Source organism: Alligator sinensis, unplaced genomic scaffold (genome assembly GCF_000455745.1).
Source record: "Alligator sinensis unplaced genomic scaffold, ASM45574v1 scaffold510_1, whole genome shotgun sequence".
In the NCBI taxonomy this organism is placed as follows: domain Eukaryota; kingdom Metazoa; phylum Chordata; order Crocodylia; family Alligatoridae; genus Alligator; species Alligator sinensis.
The window spans coordinates 1,701,327-1,724,295 of NW_005842052.1; the positions used below are offsets into that span (position 1 = coordinate 1,701,327).

General features: G+C 45.2%; 1 protein-coding gene across 1 annotated transcript in view; it reads left to right on the forward strand.

Annotated features, from left to right (window-relative positions):
• The window catches only part of CNTNAP5 (contactin associated protein like 5), a 446,813-nt gene that overhangs the window by 321,243 nt on the left and 102,601 nt on the right, over nt 1-22,969 (forward strand). Inside the window, exon 13 of the mRNA XM_025203314.1 lies at nt 14,439-14,636. Coding sequence (XP_025059099.1) covers nt 14,439-14,636 — 198 coding nt within the window. The remainder of the gene's footprint in view (nt 1-14,438; nt 14,637-22,969) is intronic.

Below are 22,969 nucleotides of genomic sequence, written 5' to 3' on the forward strand. Positions count from 1 at the left end.
CCCGGACCACCCTTTGATATGCCACTGGCTGAGGGTGCACTCCAGTCTCACCTCACTGTCCCTGCTCTCAAGCTCGTACTCTCTGGTGTGCCTGGGAGTGGTAGCCAGAGACAAGACCAGGATAGCCTTGTTGTATACTCCTGAGTTTGCATCATAATTGGGCTTTTCAGTGAGCAGGACATGCTTGGTAGCCTCAATGCCAGACTTCCTCTTCCTCTTTCTGTGCTGGAGTCTCTTAGTTTCATAGTAGGTAGGGCAGATCATCAAGTCCAACCCCCTGCCATGGGCAGGAAAGGATGCTGGGATCAAATGACCCCGCCTAGGCGATTGTCTAGCCTCCTTTTGAAGACTCCCAGGGTAGGAGCCAGCACTGCTTCCCTTGGAAGTTGGTTCCAGCTTCTAGCCACCCTGACAGTGAAGTAGCGCCTCCTGATGTCTAGCCTGAATCTACTCTCCATCAACTTATGCCCATTATTCCTCGTTACTCCCGGTAGTGCTTGGGGGGAACAGGGACTCTCCTGTAGCCTGCTGGTCCCCCTTGGCCAGCTTGTAGATGGCCACCAGAGCCCCTCTCAGCCTTCTCTTGTGGAGGCTGAACAGGTTCAGGTCCCATAGCCTCCGCTTGTAGGGCCCGCCCTGCTGCCCCCAATCATGCAAGTGGCCCTCCTCTGGACCCTCTTGATGCTTTCCACATACCTCCTGAAGTGTGGCGCCCAAAATTGGACGCAGTACTCCAACTGCAGCCTGACCAGTGCTGCATAGAGGGGGAGGATCACATCCTTGGACCTGTTTGTGATGCATCTGTGGATGCTCGACAAGGTGCGGTTAGCCTTCCTGACTGCCTCCCCACATTGGCGGCCCATGTTCATCGTGGAGTCTATAATGACTCCAAGATCCTTTTCTGCCTCTGCACTGACGAGAAGGGAGTTCCCCAGCCTGTAGGTCTGCTGCTGGTTCTTCCTCCCCAGGTGCAGCACCTTGCACTTGTCAGTGTTGACCCCCATCCTGTTCTCATCTGCCCACCCCTGGAACCTGTCTAGATTTAATTGCAGCCTGTCCCTCTCCTCCAGCGTGCCCACTTCTCCCCACATTTCAGTGTCATCAGCAAATTTGAACAAGGTGCTTTTCACCCCCTCGTCCAAGTCGCTGATGAAGATGTTGAACAGTGCAGGCCTGAAGACCAAGCCCTGGGGGACCCCACTGCCCACCTCCCTCCAGGTCGAAAAAGACCCATCCACTACCACTCTCTGGGTGCGGCCCTCCAGCCAATTTGTGACCCATCTGACTGTGTAGGCATCGACACCACAGTCACCTAATTTCTTAATGAGAATGGGGTGATAGACAGTGTTGAAGGCATTCCTAAAGTCCAGAAAGACTACGTCCTCCGTGACACCTGCGTCCAAGGATGTGACCTGGTCATAAAAAGCCACCAGGTTGGTCTGACAGGACCTGCCTCGAATAAATCCATGTTGGTTGCCACTAATCATGATCTCCCCTGCTGGGCCCTTGAAGATGTGCTCCTGGATAATTTTCTCAAGGAGCTTACCCAGGACTGAGATAAGACTAATGGGCCTGTAGTTTCCTGGGTCCTCCTTCCTCCCTTTTTTGAAAATGGGGATTACATTGGTCCTTTTCCAGTCCTCCGGCACCTCGCCAGTGCACCATGAGTTCTTGTAAAGCTGTGCCAGGGTCCCGCAATGACCTCTGCTAATTCCCTCAGCACCCTGGTGTGGAGATCATCGGGACCTGCTGACTTGAACACATCTAGACCCAGCAGAAGTTACCTGACTAGGTCCTCACTGACCCTGGGCCTGGCAGCGCCTCCCCTGGGTCCACTGGGGATCCCAGTGAAGAGGATGTCCTGGTCCCTGTTCAAGAAGATGGAGGCAAAGAAATTGTTAAAGAGATTAGCTTTGTCATCTGGTGTGACCACCGGATTTCCTAGAGTATCCTGCAAAGGCCCTACATTACCCAGTACCTTCTTTTTACCCCCCTATATATTTAAAAAAGGACTTCTTATTGTCCTTGATCCGGGTCGCTAGTCCCAGTTCCATATCCACCTTGGCTATCCTAACAGCCCCCCTACAATCTCAGGCATTGCAGGTATAATCCTCCTTGGTTATGGCCTCTCCCTTCCATTGGGTGTACACGTCCTTTTTAGCTTTGAGACATTTGTGGATGCTTTTGGTGAGCTGTGGGGGCTTTTGAGCACTCCTGCCCCCTTTGATCCGTGTGGGGATTGTCACCCTTTGGGCTTGGAGGATCATCTCCTTAAGGAACGACCACTCTTCCTGGACTCCCAACTCCTCTCCACTCTGGGACCTCAGTGCCTCCCTGACTAGTCTATTTATCTCATTGAAATCCGCCCTCTTGAAGTCTAGGGCTGTTGCCTTGCTGCAGGTCTTTGACACCCTGTGCTGGATGGTGAATTCCAGTAGGCAATGATCACTGTCACCCAGGTGGTCGAAAACCCGCAGACTCCTCACCAGGTCATCGCCCATAGCCAGGACTAGGTCCAACAAGGAATTTCCCCTGGTGGGACTGTGCACCTCCTGGGTTAGATGGAGGTCCTGTAACTCAGCTAGGAACCTATGTGAGCGGTCAGACCTGACTGACTTCTCTTCCCAGCAGATATCTGGATAGTTTAGGTCACCCATGATGACCACGTCCCTTGGTGAGCCTAGTTTAAAGCCCACTGGAGTGGATGGGCCAACCTGAAAGAGAACACATGCTTACCTTCGGGGGAGAGGTGGAGCCCATCCCACCCAAACATGTCTCTTGTCCTGAAGTATGGGTCATGGTTCAAAAAGCCAAAGCCCGCCTTGAGACACCATTTACGAAGCCACAGGTTGACCTCCCTGATGCAGGACTCATGGCATCGTCTGCATCCGCTGACTGGAAGGACAGATGAGAAGACCATCTAAGTCCCTATCTCCTTCAGCTTGGTCCCCAGGGCTTGGTAGTCCATCAAGTGACCAGGGCTGCTCCTGGCCGCATCATTAGTGCCTGCATGGATTAGGACCATGGGGTAGTAATCGGTGGGCCAGATAATGGCCGGGATCATCTCCGTCACATTCTGAATCCTCACTCCAGACAGACAGTAGACCTCATGTGACATGGGATCCTGGTGACAGATGAGACCCTCTGTACCTCTCAGGATGGAGTCACCTTTGACAAGCACCCGGCGTCTCTTCTTCTGGGTCAGCTTGCCTCCTTCAGCCTGTTCTGCGCGTAGACTGGCCCCCTCTCCAGAGGTGTCCTCCTCTCCTTCCTATTCCTCCAATGCCGCCAGGGCCTCATACCAATTCCCCAGCTGGACTGAGAGAACTGGTACTGCACTGCCGTGAGCAGCCCTGGCTCTGGAGGGAACTGTCTGCCAGTCCGCTGTAGAGGGCACCTTCTGGGTCTCTTCTCCCTTTGGTGCTTGGCCCTGAAGGGAAAGGAAATTCCCATCAATTTCATCCTCTGCTTCTCTGATCCCCCTCAGCCAGCTAACCTCTTCCTGGAGCTCCCTCACCTGCCCCTCCAAGGCCCTAAGACAGGCACCTGCAGAACAGGTCTGGGGCCTCCCATCCCCTGCCCCCCCAGCCCCACCGGGCATCCTCTGCAGGCCAGGGGGTAGGGTGACACCAGCCCCCCCCGTGGGCTCCATCTGGGTGGAGGCCTCAGAGAAGCCCCAGGTGGGTGGCACCCCCCTGGCAAGGGCCCTAGCGATACTCCATGTCCACGCCATTTTTTTTGGGGGGTGCAGTGCCTTCACCTTACCCTTGCTGAAGTCTTTCTCTTTTCCTCTCCTACTTGCCTGCCTGCGTGAACGATGGTGCAAACACTGGGGCACTTTGTTCATGCACGGCTCGGGAGAGCAGCTCCCTGCCAGCTCAACTAAAAGGGATCCAGGGAGCTTCCCCTCCAGATCTGCCCCAGCTGCGCTGGTCCCTCTCCCACTTACCTTAGGGGGATCAGCTGCTGCTGCCCCCGCCGCTGCCTCTTGATCTTTCTCAAGTACAGCATTGATCCCCTCTTGATAATATCCAGTACAAAGTCTGTAGATATACGACCCACAGCTAGGTACTTGTCTGGCTGCTTTATGACAGAGTGTGTTTTAAATGACCTTTTCACACCTCTTAGGGAGTCCATTTTAACCTCAGTATCTGAGAGGTTGGTTACAATACAGAGAGATTCCACTGTTTTATTTCTTGAGTGATGTGGTTTTCTTGTATGCAGTGTCAAAACCATCAAAATCAATAACACTTAGAAGCTGGTATGACAAGATCAATGCTTAATTTTATCATGGCCATGTATTTATCAATTATTCAAAGCTTTCCCTATTTTTTGTACCATTTCAGAGGAGAGATGATTCTCCTAGCTTTCCCAGACCAGCCCTCTTTTTGCACATTGGATTTTGCAATGCAAATATTGACTCACTTATTGAGAAAAGAAAAATGAAGTTTGTTGGGTTTTTTTTGCCAGTTGGCTTGTTTTTAATATGTGTGTGTATCCCACAAACCGAAGTACAGTATTGAAGCCACACGCATGATCAGGGATTGTGAAAGGAGCTTACAAGAAGTTGCTCTTAGGCATTTAACGTATCATTGTGAAATTTGTGATTCTTTATGAAGACAATTCTGACCTTTTTTTAGCATTCTTCTGACATCACATTCATGCAACAGATCTATTGACCTGTGCCCCAAGATAGCATATATACAGCCGCACAAAGAAAATAAGGCCTTGATCAAGAAAAGCACTTAATGCATGCATGTTTCAGTATCTGAACAGTTGCTTCATTTTTCCTAAGTAAACTTAATTCATTGTAGAAACCAGAGTTTAGACATCAGTGGCAAGATTTTTAAGGTGCCTATAAATGTGCTCATTCACATTCTTATTAGAAAGAGTCGGAGCAGATTCAATTAACTTGAGTCTGCTCCCACTCCAGCGTTGCCTCACCGTCATGTATATTAAGCCCCTACATGTTTCAAAATGGCCATGGGGACACTTTATCTAAACCTAGTTGAATGAGCTTTAGATGGAGCATCCTACAGCTATTTTGAAAGGCACAGGGGCTTAACACACATGGCAGTGAGGTGTTTCAATTAGAGTAGCTGTCCAGGAAACACTCTAATTAAAAGGCCACCCCCTCCCCAGAACATATTTGGCAGCCTTATTGACTTAAATAGCAAGAGAATTAGACCTTAAGAATTAATATTTTGCTTGAGGAATTTCCGATAGGCATATTTTTCTTGAGACACTTATCAGCTTTGTATCTAGGAGTGATTCACTTCTCCTTGATATTGATAGTAAAGACTGTGACCCTGAAATATTTGGCCATTATTTAGCATCTTTCATAATAAAAGTGATTTGCAGCGGTTTGAGGCTTGATTTGCACTCTAGACTTTGGATACCATACCAATTCTGATAATGTATTAACTTGTCCTGTGGATTGTCACTAAATACCCAAGAATCTTATTAGAAGGGAAAAAAATACTGCTTGTATGAGGTTTTATGTCAAAATGATTCAGTCGTCAACAGCTGTGTTGCAAGTTTTAAGTAATAATAGTTTATAACAAGCCTGGTCTCTTTTGGGGCATTTTTTCAGGGTGTGCTAAATGCAGGGCATCTGCTACTATGTATATGAGATTTCTTGAGCAAATGATTATTTCTGCAAAGTACAACTTCCTCTTTATATTTTTTTCCTATAATGATCAAGACTTGGGGGTAAAACTATTGTTGTTCTTTTTTTAAAGTTATTCCAGATGTTTCACTCTAGAAATCTGCTGGGGGGAGAGAGGACAGGTTAAGTATCAGGAGTGTAGTGACTGTGTACAGACAGGAGGAACCATTGTTATGCACATAGACAGAGCAGTTGAAAGGGTAATGGTTTGTCATCTCTGTGTCTCCAAAAATCATTTCTAAGGGCCAGATTCTAAGTGAGTGACAGGCAGGCTTACAAGAAACAGCTCTCCTCTCAACAGGCAAGAGCAAATCATAATATTTGTTCCCAGGAACAGTGATGGCTTGGAACAAGTCTGCAACTTCATGGAACAGACTGCCTCTGGCATTAGCATGGGAAGCATTGCCAATGCACTGGAGAAAACCTGCCTCGGTTGCCCTAATGATGGCACATTCCTGGTGCCACCCAGTCAAAGTTGGGAGAGATTCAGCTTTGTGTGCATCTCATTGCCTCTCCAGGGAGTTTAAGGCCCCAGGTACTCTCCTGTCAAGTATCACCAGTGAACAGGATCCCTTCAGGGCAGGGTGAGGGATTGCTCCCACTCCAAATTGTTTCCAGGGAAATGAACTGTGATGCACAAACTCCGGCTGGGAGTGTCACCAAGTGAAGCAGGGAGGAGGAAGAGAATGGAGAAAGCTGCTCAGACCCCCACACAGATCATGGCAGTGTGGGGAATGTGGAGGCAGAAAAATAACATGCTAGTTTAATAGTGATTTAGGAAAAAAAATAGATTTTAAAGCTGAATGACTTGAGACTGGGATCCTTTTCTATTCTTTGGATGGATAGATAGATAGATAGATAGATAGATAGATAGATAAGCATTAATCTAAATAACCAAGAAAAGCGAGGGGTTGGGGAAAAGAGTTGATAAAAAAATGCTCACCTAAATCTCACCTATATATCTATATAGAAATATATATATAGAGAGAGAGAGAGAGATCCCCAAAGGATATAAAAGGACCCCAGCCTCAAGTCATTCATCTTTAAAATCTATTTTTGGTTAAACTCTGGAATATTAGATATGAGTTGAGGTTGAGTTTGTATGTATGTGTGTGTGTGTGTGTGTGTGTGTATATATATACACACATATACACACACACATATATATATCCCCAAAGAATGTAAAAGGACCCCAGCCTCAAGTCCTATATAATATTTCACAGTTTAACCAGAGCCATAGCTAAAAACAATACTGTATCAAATGGTCAGAGCCTGTTCTTCAGTGTATTCATGATACTGCAGCTGCAGGTACAGTTGTAAGGGCAAACTTTGGCATTCGTTAAGGGCCACCATGAAACAAATGCATCATATGAGCTCCCAGAGCAATTTTTCTCTTGCTCGTGTAACATTTACCATATGTTTGGCTTGTTGGCAATTTAATCAGTCTGAATAATCTTGTTTTGTGACAAACCTTCTAAATCACAGAGGAGTGATTCAGTTTCCATGGGTGAAATGTGTTCCATGGAGATATTTCAAGCTGAGGAATAAAAATGAGAATTAGACAATACAGAACTCATTGGAAAGCAGTTTTCCAGCTGCTCTAATTCCCCCAATTTAATTTGTGTGCCGTCAAAGGCAACTTGGAGCCTTCCAGCAAGATGATGGAGCTATAGGTGAAACTAGATAGAGGGCCTGAAATGTGCTGAATGCATCGAAGTCCTGTGCTGTAAAAACATCTCCGAGGACTGAATACAGACAGCATAATATCCTAGTAAATTGGACCATTAAATAAAACTGCTAAGTCATAAAGCTGTAGCATTACCCTGAAATTAAAGCATTGTCACCTTTGCATTATGGAACAGTTTAACAAGCATTTAGGAAATCTGCTTTTGAAGACTGAATTTAGCTTTTCCAGGTTATACAGCAGAAGTCGTAGCTACAGTCTAGGAGAGCTTTTATGCCTTTCAGCTTGAACCTGATACAGATTGTGACCGAGAGGAAAAACACAATACTGTACTAAAGCTGGAAAATGTTAGCAGGGAGGAGGAGGAACAGCAAACTTTGCCAGAAAAGTGGGTGTCTTATTCCCTCGGTTAACCCCAAGCTGAAGAGAGCATCTTAGTGAAATCAGTAGAGGAAAGAAAGATGCAATAAGGACACAAAAGAGATAACGATCATCTATGTTTGAAGTAAAGGAACAAGAGATGTGTTTACCTACCACAAGCTTCTCCACGCATGTGGATGATAGAGGTGAAAAGGTGATAGTCTTCTTAATCTGCACCTATAATTACAGACCAGCTGAATGTTTCTCCTAACACGGTGAGAACATGAGCAGTGTCATACTGGGTCAGAGCAATGAAACATCCAGCTCAGTATTTTGTTTTTGGAAGTGACAGTAATAGATGCTTTAGAGGGAGAGCATCTGAGCAGGGCATATCTAGAGTGACCCGTCCTCTGTCATACCCTTTCTGGGGTTCACCATCATTGGCTTAGGGATGTCAGAGGACACATTCTTACTGTTAGTGGACCTGTCTTCCAGGAATTTGTCTAACTCTTTTTTGAGCCTGGCTATACTATCTGCCTCTACAACCTCCTGCGACAGTGAGTTCCACAAGTTAACTACACACTGCATGAGACGTATTTTTGCTTGTTTGATTTAAACCTGTCTCCTGATCATTTCATTGTGTTTCTATTTCTGCTATTCGGGGATGGGGTAAACAACAGTTCCTGTTCACTTTGTCCACACCCTTCATAACTGTATAGAGCTCTATCATATATACTCTCATCCTACTCCTTTCCCAACTGAAAAGTCCTAGCCTTCTTAGTCTCTCCTGGTATGGCAGATGCTCCATGCCCAGGCTCATCTTTGTTGCCTTTTACTTTTTCTAATTCTGCCACATCCTGTTTGAGATGCAGAGACCAGAACTGCACATCATCAATTATAGCAAAAGGAAGTGAAGTAGCTCCAGTCATGGTGATTATAGCCATATTTTAAAAAGACATGGATCTTTGCAGAAGTGTGCCAATGCTAAGTTAAGGAGCTGCAGAAATGCTCCACCTGTATATCCAGATGAGTGTAGAGAGTGGCACACATTTTCACATGTGGAAATCAAACCTCACCCCACCCCCATGCCCACTCTTCCCTTTGGCTTTGTGTCCTCTGAAAAGGAGGTTTTCAAATTGCCATCATGGCTAAATACAGACATTCAAAAAGCCTGAGCCTGAATTGATTCAATTTTTGCAGGTTAGTTTAACCTGCAGAGATTGAACCGATACGCAAGTGGATAGACATTCACTTTTGATTCAGAAAATACAAGAACATACCTGTAGTGGCTCAGGCTAGAAGCAGTGAGCTGAGGGGTTTGGGGGCATGGCCAGGCCCTGGCAGGCCACTATGGTTAAGGAGGGGTTTAAACCCTGACCCTGGCCTACATGGTTCCCAGCTGGGGTGTGCCTGGAGGGGGAGCCAGGCTTTTCCCCCACTCGCTGCTTGGGGGGAGGGACTTGCCAGACCCCAGTCCCCGGCTAGCACTCTGAGACAAAGGAGCAGGTAGGGAGGAGCTGCTTGTGTGGAGTGCATACATCTGTTGATGATACTGGATGAGCATTTCAATCTCCCTCCCTGTTTCTTCATACTGTCTACAGCTGTAGAAAGGAAGTGAGTGGCACCAAAGCCTCTCCGAAGTGCCTCTGCTGTCTTGTTCTTTGGGGTGTGCGCCGCCATTTCCCAAAGAGTTGATGAGGGCAATGTGACAGTGTGAAGTCGTTTGTTCCAGGCAGATCTTCTGCCACCTTCTTATTATCCTGCTGGCTGGTGCTTCATATTTGCTTGAATCTCAAACTGATAGGTCCCTTACGTTGCAAACCAGGTCATTTCTCACACCTCTCTCTGTCCCCTGTTGAACACTGACAGATGCGGGGACTGGCAAGCTGCACTCTCACCAGGCTCAGTAATGGATGTGCAGAAGCAATCACCATATGAATCACTGCATAATGAGACTTCATTTGATATTAGGGTTTCAGGATGGGGGATGAATTTGGGATGCCTGCACAGTGATGGCTTTGAAGCAAGCCAGCAGAGACACAAAGCTTATCAGCCCACACTGAGATGCGGGGGACTTTGATTTTATTTAACAAGGAAGGGGTCTGGGACAGAAGTTCTTTAAACCACGTTGACCTGAATCAGTTAATTCTGATACTACATTCAACCAGGTTTATATTAAACTAGTTTCGGCCATTTTGAAACTGGTGGATATGCACTGAACTTCTGTTCTGGTACAGGTTTAAGTCAGTTTCTAATCACCTGAACTGGTTTATCTGCAACTTCTGTCCCTAGCTCATTAGATTTCAGAATAAGCATTTTGCCTCACTCTGATAGTCATTTGTTCAAGCAGACAGCACTCTTTGCCAAGGTGTGTTTGGAAAGCCGAAGCTGTAGTTATGAAAGAGAGCAAGCTTTTAAAAATAATAATAGTCAAGCTTGAATTGTTCAGGAGCAACCAGGGCAAATAGGTGAGTGTGAGAACAACACACTGTTCCAGAGGGCTAGATATCAAAAGGGGTTAGTCTCATCTACCTATTTTCTAAATGTCATTGAGAAACCATTGGGTATGTCCTTGTGTCAACCTCAAGCCAGATCGATCCCTAACTTCAGACTCCTTAATCTTTGAAAGACATGTCCCTTTATTGACTGCCATTGAATAAGGGTGCAGTTACACTCTACACTTACACCACGCTAAATCTGTGGAAAATTAAGTGGCATTCAAATTAGAAAGTGCTGGGTGCAGTCGCGCACTAAGGGTTAATAATGCCTGCACAGCTCTGATGTGGCACTAGAGGTTTCTGGCAAGCAGGGGCATGGCTAGGAGCTAGGACACCTGGGTTCCCTCCCTTCTCTGGCTAGCGGAGGGTTGGTGGGCTCAGAGTATTGCATCCTGGGATGCTGGAGGGGAGAGCAAATTGTGTATTTTATATCCATGGAGCAGATTCAAGTTTCCTTAATGCAAGCTAGGTAGCCTGGGCCAGAATTAACTGGGGTTGCTTGGAGATGTTCAGAAGGAACCCAGCAGGAGTTAACAAGCTTTCATGTGTGCTTTTTAAATGCCCTTAGCATGGTCTAAATGTAACGTGTAATTTCACTTTAAGACTTCAAGTAAGTCCTCTTGGAGGACGATGACATTATGTGTAAGAGGATGCATGGGATAATTGGCAGGGCACTGGACAAAGGACAGCACCCTGCTTTGTCCCAGATTTCCTATGTGATCCTGCCTCTTTGGGTCTCACTTCTTCATCTGCTAGAAACTATAGTATCCCTAACAAAACCCTCTGGTGCAGAGAGAGAGACATTTCAAGATGCTCAGAGACGGGAGCAAGAGCCATTCCCTCCCTGCAAAGCTGTTTCCACCAGGTCTTTTAGCACACATCTGCGGCATGTCGGAAATGCCCTTCCAGGCTTTCACATAGAATCCACACCTTTTAAAGCCTCTCTTAGCATTTCTTTTTGCAAAAGGAAGACGAAAAAGGAAAAAACATAAGTGTATAAAGCCTCATCTGCGGCCTGCTACAGATGCTTTGCAAATACCTCATCAACATGCAGCATGAAAACAAGTCCGGGAAATGTTACTGTTGGGTGGTGGTAGGATGCTGCGTTTCGTGCCCATCCATAAACACGGTTGCCCCTGTAGCGTGCTTGTTCTTCATCAGTTCCCAGGCTGTCGGCATGTATTTTATGAGCTGTTTTGTGACAAAGAACATGGTGAATATCTGTAATTCCAGCACCACAGTGATCTTGGAAATGTCACAGCAAGGCACAGCTCCTGTTGCTCCAGTATTGAATGGAATAAGAGGAACATTAGCAGACGTCTTAAAAGTGAGCGTAATCTCCTCTCTCTCCTCCCCCACGCCCCTTCCTCCTTTCTCTCCCCATTTCTCTCCCTTTCATCTTCTCTAAGGCACAGTGATGTCAGGCTTGCTGGGTTGTTTTTTTGTTTTTGCTCTGATCAGAGCATCTGATAGAAAACTAGTGGTTAACTTGCCATATTGTACAGATCATAGAGGGACAAGGGAAGGCCTTGGACATCAAAGGTCAGATCTTGGGGGAATAGCTCAGGACAGCTACAGTAATAACAATCCCAATGAGAATTAATGAACACCCGCAAAGGAAGATAAGGGAGAGACCTGCCAGGTCGTCCGTTCAATACACCTGTCAGTGCAGGTTTGTTCCCTGCGGTATGCTCACTCGTGCTTTGCCCCATCTCATTTCAAATGTCTCAGTTGACGGCAATGGCACCACTTTGTTTCAGAGCGCGCTTTGGAAGCTTTTCCCTGGACTTTTCTTAATTTTTTTAAACGTGTTACTACTAATTTACCAGTTACCCAAAGAGCACAGGGTACGGTGTCACAAAGGTCTGAAAGCCAAGTGATGTTAGCCCGGGCAAATGACGGCTCTCTACATATCGCATTATTATTACCATTAAAATACACATTGTTTTTATTGTCTTTTTATTACACTTGGCTAATGGCTTCCAATCTGTTGTGCTTCTTCTTGCCCAGGCTTCACCACCCAGTAGTTCCCTCCTGTCATAATAGCTCTTTAACATAAATAGCAACATTGCAGGAATAGTCATGGACATTTCAAAGATAATCAATGCCAATACAACACCATAGGCAATTAAGGCAAATGTACAACTACCATTGCCTTCAAGTGGAGCAGAGGTAGGTGAGTGCTCAGCTGTTTCTGAAAATCCCCTTTTTGCCTTGTTAGTTTTGGAGACTATGGAGGAAAATCTGAGAGAGTCTGGCTGCTATGGATGACTACCTTGAGATGCACCATGAGTATGTTATGACATTTCTCGAGTCTTAAGGTATTATGTTGTATTGCTGCCTTGAATTTGGTCGCATGCTTTATCTCCAACATTAGGGGTCATTTCTGGAAAACACTTAAATTTGCAGCAGCTCTTGCAGCTATAATGTATGTTTTGTTTGTTGCACATTACACTGGAATGTTGATCATTAAAGTTCAAATTCAGCCTCAAGGTTTGGAAAGTAATATCCACGATTCTCTAACAACCCCTGAATTGAATTAGAGATTTACAAGCAAAACTCTCCCTATCTATCATCAAAGAAATGACCAGAGCCTTCTGAATCATTGTTTGAACTGTTGAATGCTAACTCTTCTTAGACTTTCAGCATTTGAAGGTCTTTCCGTATCGTTGGGAGAGTAATTTCTCCTAAACTTGCAATGGGGTTTTGGAATTGACATTCTGCACAACTTCTCCGTCACCAGGTGTTCATGATTATCTGTCTGTCATCTGAGTGTCTTTGGACAGATAATATTCAAGAGAAGAAAGCTTCCATCCGGTTATGAATATATTTTGCAGAAGTCTTTCTAATCCATCCAGTTATGAATATATTTTGCAGAAATCTCTCTAATCTGTCTTGAATATATTACAGTTGTTTTTAGTAGCCATAGAGTTGTTAGGCTTGAAGTGTAAACTAGGAGAAGTAACTGCAAATGTATCATGAATTACAATTAATTTGTAAAGCACCAAATGCAGCCTCAGCCTCGGGTTTCTCTGCATCTATATCTATATATCTATGGCTATGGCTATAGCTATATAGCTATAACTATATCAAAATGGGATACAACTAAAGCTATAGCTGTATCTATAGCTATCTATACACGTACACATTGAAGTATTCTTGATCCTCCTCCCAGTTCTCACCTCTCTCAATTGCCACACTCACATTTCTGCAAATAAGACTGAAAATGTACAGTTCTTTAGAAATATTAGAACTCGCTAATTTTTTACAGCTTATCCAACAGACTTGCACTGCAATGCATGGGTGACACTCTCTCTATTCAGCAAAGAAGGAATCTACTGCATGGGTGTTAATAAATGTATAGCACAAGGCTGATCTTGCAAATGCCTCGTTCCAGACCTGAGTGTGCCGTCCCATTCACATTAATGTGGCATCATGCGCAATGACTAGCAGAAACGTTTGCACAGTTGGTTCCAGAGGTTGCACACGTATAAGGCCAGATTTTTAAGTACATGCTTGCTCAGTAGGGAGTTTCAGCAATGAAAAATGGGATGATTTTCAAGGGGTCCTGATGGACAAAAACTCTTCAATATAGGATCGAGTATAGGCATGTGTGTTGGTACTGCCTTGAGCAGGGACTGTTGCAAGGTACCACTTGAGATCAGTGCAGAAGAATGTGAACACTGGGAAATAAAATGCATATTCTGATTTCCTGGAAACAGCCACTTGTGTAACACAGCACTATGAATTTCATCTTCATTTTAACCTTCCTGGTGAGCTGGCGGTTTGCGTCAGGTGGTTTGGATAAGTAGCTCAGCAGCGGTTCATTTATTATTATAAAATGACTAGTGTGCTCTCAAATCACGATATGTTTGCAAAAGGAAGATATTATCACTCCTAGGCCTTACAATGTGCATCCTCCAGTGAGGCCAAAGACTGCTGAAATGCATCTGAATTACTCCAGGTCCCTGGCAAGAGACATCCCTCCGGACCTCCTGCGGTTCCAGAGGCGTTGATGGTTTTTATCTTTGACTCTGCAGGCGGGTTGGTCTGTAACTTGGCAGGGGAGCTTCTAATGTCAATCCAATCCACCTTTTATCACATTTCCAGATCTTGGGTTTTGCTAATTCTATAGGCAATGTAGCAAATACAGTTACTTCTCGGTCCTTTATTGCCTCTTGTTTCTGCTGCGATACCCATTTTGATCGCTCCCTTCCTTTAACAGAAGATAAGATCTGGACTGCAGTACAACACAACAACACCGAGCTCAACCGAGTCCATGGAGCCGATCCTGAGAAGCCGTATACCATGTATTTAAGCTACAACGGCAGCATGGAGCAGCTTGAAGCCATGATCAACAGTGCTGAACACTGCGAGCAGGAGGCGGCTTACTACTGCAAAAAGTCACGTCTGCTGAACACCCCAAGTAAGTACCACGAACTGAAATCTTTTCTTGTTAACTGTTATTGATTACAGAGTAGACACAGCCCGCACTGCGACTGAAGCAAACAAAAAAATCCAGTTGTGCAGTGCAAAGAGTTTTTTGCTAGCATTTCACAAAGAGTAAGCTCAGCTATGAGGCAGAGCACTGCACACTTGTATTCTCCTGTGCACATGCGTGCACGCATGTGCAAAGGAAAGCTTGACATCCCGTTTCTGGAATGCAGGATACCTCTTTTAAATCGCACCAGCTTTTAAATGCATCCCCCTTGAATGTATTTGTGGACCATAACTCAGAATAGAAAGTCATTGAACTGTGTGTCCAAGTATTGGAGTGCTTCTAGAGAAGAAGGTTGTAGCCTTTTTGAGTAGCAAAGCCAGCCCTGAAGCACAAGGGACAGGAGTGGCTCTTGGAGGCAAAACTCAGTTCCTCTCCTGGTAGAAGGATCTGATTTCCTAGCCTGATTTATATAGTGGGAGCCAGATGTAGGGCTCGACTTGCCCTTGTAATTGCAAGTCCCTGGAGGATATCCTTCCCACAGACATCCTGTTGTATTCAAGCAGTCACACTCACTTAGCCAAGGCAAATGAACAGGAATAAGGGTGACTGTTGGAGTCCGTGAAAATTAACTTTTAGTTATTTGCTATACTTGCAATACCCGGTGCTTTGATTTGATTCATTGGATGCCAACAAGAGCAACTCTGTCGACTTGCCAGGTTGCAAAAGCTAATCCAACGGACATGCTGGCAGTGTCTTAAAGGGGCTTCATGTTAAATATGTGCAGAATCATGGGAGGAGATGGCATGGATTTGAAATACTAGATCTGCTCCCACAGGGTTGCCTGCAATGCAGAATACCCACGGGTCCCCTCTTCAGATCACTTGGCTATGAGATGTTTTTAAAAGCTATGAGTTGCTACTTTTGGTTTCAGGGGGAATTTTATAACCAAAAAAAGATCTGCTTTTGGTTACGAAAAAAAAAAAAGCCGAGGTAAGTATTCAGCACACCAAGTAAGGCACAAAGGAGAAAAAAAAAGCACATAAAGGATATCAGGAAAGAGAAAAATGTGTGGTCTATTTTAGCTGTAGGTTGGGTTGTAAGAGGGAAATACAGCTTAAAATAGACATGTAGTGATTTCACAGTGCTGTGTGTGGGCACCGCTCCCGATCTGTTATCAACACATCAGTTAGTGATCTTTTTTTTTTAAGTGGCATGCAAGCTGCAACGTGTATGTGCATGTGCAAAGACCTCTGTGTATCTTGACCAATTGTCCATATATTAGATGGGTTTCCTTCTGCAAAAGGAGCCCTATTTTTAATGAACCTATGTAACTTAACTGTAGAAGATGAGTGTGGGCATCGCTCCTGATCTGTTATCAACACATCACTTAGTGATCTTTTTTTTTAAGTGGCATGCAAGCCGCAACGTGTATGTGCATGTGCAAAGACCTCTGTGTATCTTGACCAATTGTCCATATATTAGATGGGTTTCCTTCTGCAAAAGGAGCCCTATTTTTAATGAACCTATGTAACTTAACTGTAGAAGATGAACCATCATGTTTCAAGTCACACACCAGCCATGTACAGACCAGGGTAGGAAGACAATTTACAATAGGCATGTTTTGCTGTGTTTGTCGACAGACTGATTTGCGAGATCTGTGGGGTACCTGATTTGAGGGGTGGGATTTGGGTGGAAGTGGCATTCAGTAGCGTGGCTGATATAATGGGGGGCAGGTATCATGGTGAAGGTCATCACCTCTTTGGGACAGCAGACTGTGCAACAGTTGCATTGGCTCATAGTACTTTAATACAGCTGGGGTCAATGAACCAGAAAAACTGCAGAGCCTGGAAGATAGAGCGTGGAGGAGTAGATGTTGCCAGCTTTCTATTCCTTTCCCTTCCCCGCCCCCCCCTCTGTTTTTTAATTATGTCTGGCATTTGTCATCCTGAGCTTTGTTCGTTGCCTAAGGCAGCAACTTTAGCACGACGTGAAACATGAACACAAATAAAATGTGTGAGCTCTCGAAGTGACAGCGTTGCAGGGATAGCCTCTTCTGGCTGCATGCTTGTCAATAATGCAAAAGCAAACCCTGGCTTTCCATAAGCCCCAAATGACCACACATCTGTGGTAGCTGAAGCTCCCTCTGTTGCAAAAATCTCTCTGTTGTTGGTTATGGTGATCATCTGTACTCCAGTGGTATTGCAAGACCATGATTAGGGCTCAGCTCCTGTCATTCTCTTCATTTTACACATACGATGGGGAGCGGTTGTCCCCATCTCAGACAGCTTCCAGTTTCCATAAATTCAACTCATACACTTTGGGAATGACCTATATATGCCTACAAGTACAAGCGGTACTTGAGCATGTGCCAGCCCATTCTCACATGTCCCAGAAGATCCTTGTCTCTGTAATTTATACTCAGAAGTATTCAGAGTGTGCACGGTCTTGTGATTAGGGCAAAGCACTGGGAATTAGGACTTGTGCAGTTCTGTTGCTTGGCTCTGCCTAAGTTGCATGACTTTTGGGAGGAACAGGGCTTCTGGCTGTTGCAAAGATGTCGTGAGGCTTAATTAAGGTTTACAAAACAATTTGAGCTCGTTTCCTACAATACAATCTGTAAATTCAGGGGCCTTCATTGATAATAGCCCCATTAATAATGGGGTAGATTTGAAGACAGGAAGCCTGCACCCTTCATATTTCTTCTAGTTACCCCTTTTCTCACCATCCAGCAAAACATTTTTTCTAGAACAGGGTTTGCAAAATGTCTGTGCCCAATTCAACTCTCATCCTGGTCATTTTTCCTTCCTTCTTCCTTCCTTCCTTCCCTCTTGTAAGAGAGAGTTCACATAATTAGCATAGTTCATTGATTGCCATTAAAGAAAAGCTGTAGTTTATGTCTCTAAATTCTGGCCTGTTTACAGAGGAGCAATGAGGAGATTTCTCTCTTGCTTTTTGCTTTTACCACTTCACTCAGTGGTGATAATACATGCTGTGGCTTGAAAACCCATTCGTCTAATGCCGAGGCAGTGGTTGCACTAGAAAAGCAGAGCTTGCTAGATTGCATCAGATAGAAACCAAGGGAGACACTTTCCTTCTTTGCAATTCCTCCAGTCTATATCAATACATTTCTTTTTCTGTTCTCCCCACTCCCTCACCCTCCTATGCATGGAGACAAACACTTAGTTGGTGTAACTTGGTGCAAACCTGCCGATTTCAATGGTGGGACACCAGTTTTCATCCATTGAGACTGAGACCCACAGTCTGGTGGTTAGTGTATGAGCTTTGTTCTGTCCAGCTCCTATATCCATTCCAGCTCTGTATCATGTTAAGGTGTAGCTGATTATTCATCTTTGACAGCAAGAAATGCATTTCCCATTATTGTATGATTTGCCTGTCTGTGCCACTGGCTTTGATTTCAAGCAGTCTGTGTGCTTCAGAATGGTGTGTATTCATCAAGGAACAACTGATTTTTCATGGTGTTGGACAGAATTAAAACTCATAATTGTTGACCAACGACTGTGACTCCCTCGTGGCTGTTGGTTGGTCTGTGGCAGAGGCATCTAAGTCACAAGAGCCAGCATGATAATTAGTCTTAATTAGTAAAGCCCTTGATAGTCCTAGCAAAGCAATGACACTGGAGACTGAGATGCGTTGAGCTAAAGGTTAAGATATGTTACTAAGGCAATGGGGAAGGGGTGATGTTTAATACTCTGTCACGAGCCAAGTTGCTTAGAGAGATAATAGCACCTTTATTCATTTCAAGAGGAGTCTGGACAAATTCATGGAGGAAATGTCCATCCATCATGATAGATAGAGGTGCAGCCTTTGACTTACAACTTTTTAAATGTGTCAACACTGAAAACTGCAATGGTAGAGGAGCAGGGGGTGGGAAATAATGGGCAGGTCTGGTTCACGTCCTCCCTCAGCTTCCGCCCTGCCATTGTGTGAGACGGGATACTGGGCTAGATGGGGACGGCCCAGTAAATGGCTGCTCTTATGTTCTGGATATGCCCTCAGCTTGTTCTCACTCTATTCAAATTTCTGGAAGCAGAAAATTTCAAAACGGACATGGTTAGAGACTTCCATACATTGCATTGTGGCAGCACTATAGTTACTGCTAAACTTGTATTTGGATAGCTAACACTGCAACACTTCGGTGGACATTTCTCCAGTGCCAGCATATTCCTTTGTGCCAACTTGTTAGCATATTCCAACATATCCCCATGTTTTGGTGGGAATTGGCTTGTAGGTAAAATAGATATGCATTAGAATAATGATCCAGAGCAGTGGCAAGAGTTAATTGATTTCTAAAGGCCTGGGTCTTGCACAGTTGCATAGCCTTCAAGGCAGGCAGGGTGTCTAACCCACGCAAGCAACAAGGCCAATGGATATACACATAGTCCAGGAAATTGTGGGCATGTACCACACTGTTCCATAATATGAGATAAAGTGACACCAGCTCACAAGGCTCAAGGGTGGGGGACCTGAGTGGGGGTGGAGGGAGCAGACCAAATTAAGAGAAGACCCAGCAAGCCCAAATTAGGAGGTATGCATGTGATGGGTTTGTGAAACAAAGGAATATGCTGACAGGTTGGTCCATTGCCAACGCTCACAGCATGCTTACATAGGCTGTGATTTCACAAAGGATCTGTCACAGGGAGCAAAGAATAAAGTTGCAGTTGTTTCTCCTGTCTGTTTCTTCTTGTCTTTCCCTCCTTTGATTTTCCCTTTCATTGACAATGGCTTCTGGTCTTCAGCAAATTAATATCTCCCCTAGGGTAAATAACCAGGATGGTAGGTGCCTGTTCCAAATGCGGAGGAGAAGTTGCTGATCCAAAAGTGCTTAGTTACTGTGGGGAACAACATTACTTCTTGGATCTCTCTCAGCGTAGACAGATGTTTCATTTCAAGCTGGTGCTGTCTGCCTTAGCACTGTACTCTGATCTACCTTGATTATCCCCCCCACCCTCCAATTTCAAATCCCTCCACATTCAGTGTCACAGTCTCATGCAATGACCCCTTCAGACTGCACCTCTTCCTCAGATGCAGTCTCTAGGTTCACCTTCATGTGCTCCTCCAGCACTCTTCTGTGACCCTCACTGATGCCCCCTTGTTCCTCCAGCTACATTTCATCCTTCTCACATTGTTTAGTCCTTATTTTTCTGTTTGGTTTTCTTTCTCTAACTCTCATGTTTAGCAGCAGTTTGTGCAAAGCTCTCCAAGTGGAACTCAAATCCAGACTTGACTTCTGTTCCTGAGGCAACGGGTGGGTATTTTTAGCTAGGCACCGGCATTGCTTTAGCTGCTTTTTCAGCTCTTCTAGCCTTTGTCTAATTCCAAAGTAAGTCTTCAATGTCATCGATCTGAGAGGAGAAGCAGGCACCAAACTGGGATCCAACCAACTTTTAACACAAATGTAACAGGAGGCAACGTGAAAAGACCAATAACAAGAAAGCAGCAATTTGCCATCAAGTCTTCCCTCACTATTATCCCTTCCCCTTCACAGATAATTTCCATGTTGCCATTCCAGGTACTTTGCATTGTTATTGTGTTATCAAGTGACAGTTCGTCATTGTACCAAACAACGGAGAGCAGGGGAGCCCACACTCGAAGAATGGCTCCTTTACAGAGAGTGCCTGATGGGTGTCAGGTATAGATTGCATGGTGTAATTATTACTGGGTAATTAGAATCTTCTTCGTGGGAATGATTGATTAGCCATCTGTGCAATCCACCATCCCATCTCGTCTCTCCACTCCAGAGTGGCAGTGCTGACAGCCCCTCACAAGCATTGCTCTAAATAAGCCAAGTTATATTTAGAGCATCTGGAACACAGTTCACAGTAGAAATATAGTGTGGAGGTTATCGGCCCCAGAGAGAGATCTGGGGGCCATTTTAAAAGAGATTTTTCATTGTGATCAGCATGCAGGTAGTGAAATGCAAGGAGTCTGCCCATACCCAGAATAACTGGCGTTGTTGGGATGGTGGATATAAAACATCCTCCCTCTGAAAACCTCGAGGTTCTGTCATATACGTGTGAGTTAAACATCATTGCCATTACCCATCTTTTCACAGTGGGAAGGGTTGGGGCTCACAGAGGTGAATTTCCTTGCAGAAGGTCACACATGGCACTGCTGACTGCGGACGCTTCCTCTGCCTGAAGAAGGGCGTTTGTACCCGAAAGCTTGCAAAGAAGAATTTTTCCAACTATTTTAGTTGGTCTAATAAGAGAGATCGGATTTACCCAAAGAACCCTTTGTGCCAGAGGCATGAATTCATTCATCCTTCATTCTCTCTCTCCCTCCACCCCGCCACCATCTTTCCTCACCCTTTGGTTTCACAACCGCCTCCTTTCCATCAGGCCTTTTCCCTAAGTGTCTGGTTTCCTGCCCACTCCAAACTCTTCCTTTCTTTGAACTTGGCCTCCCCTGGCCCTGTCTACCATGTGACCAATATACATAGCATGTTTCTGTCCTCAGTTTTATCCCCTCCATTAGATGCCTAGCTCCTCCAGCCATGCATGCTCCCTGTCTTCTGTCTTGGGCGGCAGGGTAGAATAAGTGCCTTCCATTCTTGTCCTAGCCACTGATTTCCCTTTTGAGCTTCACTGTGAGTTGCAGAAGCAGCTGTGAGGAAGCATGGGGAGCAGCTGGAATAAAAATAGCCAGGAGGAGAAAGGAAAAGGGAAAGAACTTGATATCCTTGCCTCCTGGCCGGCAGTAGCAGGTCTGCTGGGAAAAGCGACAACGCATCAGCTGTACCCTTGGGGTGGTGGTTTGGCAGGATCTGTGACCCTGCGCAGCCCCAGCTCTGTTGTGGATACTGGTGGGGCACTGTAGTTTGCATGAGCACTAGATGGATGTATTACCCAAGGGCACATACGAAAATGCCCCCAAAGGTTGTGTTTTGAGAGGCTGGTGAGGAAGGGCTTTTTGGAAGGTTAGAGGGTGTGCCTTTTTGCTCGTTAAGCAAAGCCTCTGGAAAGCATCCTTCATTCCTTTGCAGTGACCGAAGATCCTGTTGCAAAGGTCTCATTTTCTTTTCCTGGTCAATAGTCTCTTCTGGTTTTAAAGGTCACTCCAGGGACCCATGGCTACCTGCTTTGTCCCCTCGCAGCAGATGCTGGAAGAGAGATGCTTCCTTGGTTTGGAATCCATGAGATATTAGGGATTTTGTTCCCAATAACTCTCTGATTCAGAGCCCCTGGCACTCTGTGCCGCTTGTGCCCTGCTACCAGTCATGTGAAACCAATGGGACAATGCAACATTGTGCAGCTTAGCAATCAAGCAACAGCAAGTACAGCAAGCTAAAAATAGCCATTTGAAAATTGATGGCTTGCATTGGACAACAGTTGCATAAATACACCAGGCAACTAATTTATAGATATGCCAGGCACCCGCCCCCCCCGCCAGCCCCATCCTCGTCCCTGTCCTTCCTATTAATGCATCTCTCCTGAGTGACCCAAGTGGGTACTAAGACCGGCATGATAAACAGGATATTTTTTGTAATGTCTCTTTCTGTGAGTGTTCCTGAATATCATGGTTCTGGCTGTCTTCTAAGTTATAAGCTTTCTTCATAACTGCATCTTGTGCAGTACTGAGCACATTGTGAGTCAGGAATGAACAATTAGAAAGAAACAGCTAATCCACTGCTTGTTAGGATGGTGCATAATTACTTATGACAACAACCCACCCGCTGCTCAACGAAGAAATATTCTGAGCTTAAGGGGGAATTCTCTCTCTTCCTCACAAGAGCTACGGGGGTGAGGAGAGCATGGGATGGATAATGAACGTATTTGGTGACTGCATGCAGGAGCCCTACTGTGAGTGTCTTGGGCTCATTGAAGTCTGTGTCTGGTCTGCCCCAAACTGGAGAGATGACAGGTGACATTGGAAGACCCAATGATTAATGAGGCTTATATTTTACAGCTCCATCAACATGTACATTAGACTGCAGTAGGCTCAGTTAGGATCCATTAGATTCACACCCATTGGCCAGCGTTGAGCTGATTCTCCTTAATGGGTCAACTCTGAATTTGGCCACCTGCATTGGTTGAAATATACCCACTCAGGGGGGCCAAATAAAGGTGTAAATTGCAATGGCAAAAATGCCTTCTGATTCACTTCCGAATTTGGCCGGAGGAGCAAAAAACCTGCTGGCGGCACCTGTGAAACAGAAGTGCCCTTCCAAAGCCAATGTGGTGTGACTATAGCAGTATTAATGTGCATCTCTGTATCCTCTTTATCAGGCCTTGTCAGACTTCACCCTGTAAAATAAACAAATTATAATCCCCTCGGTGCAGTTTGATTTAGTGGAGCAG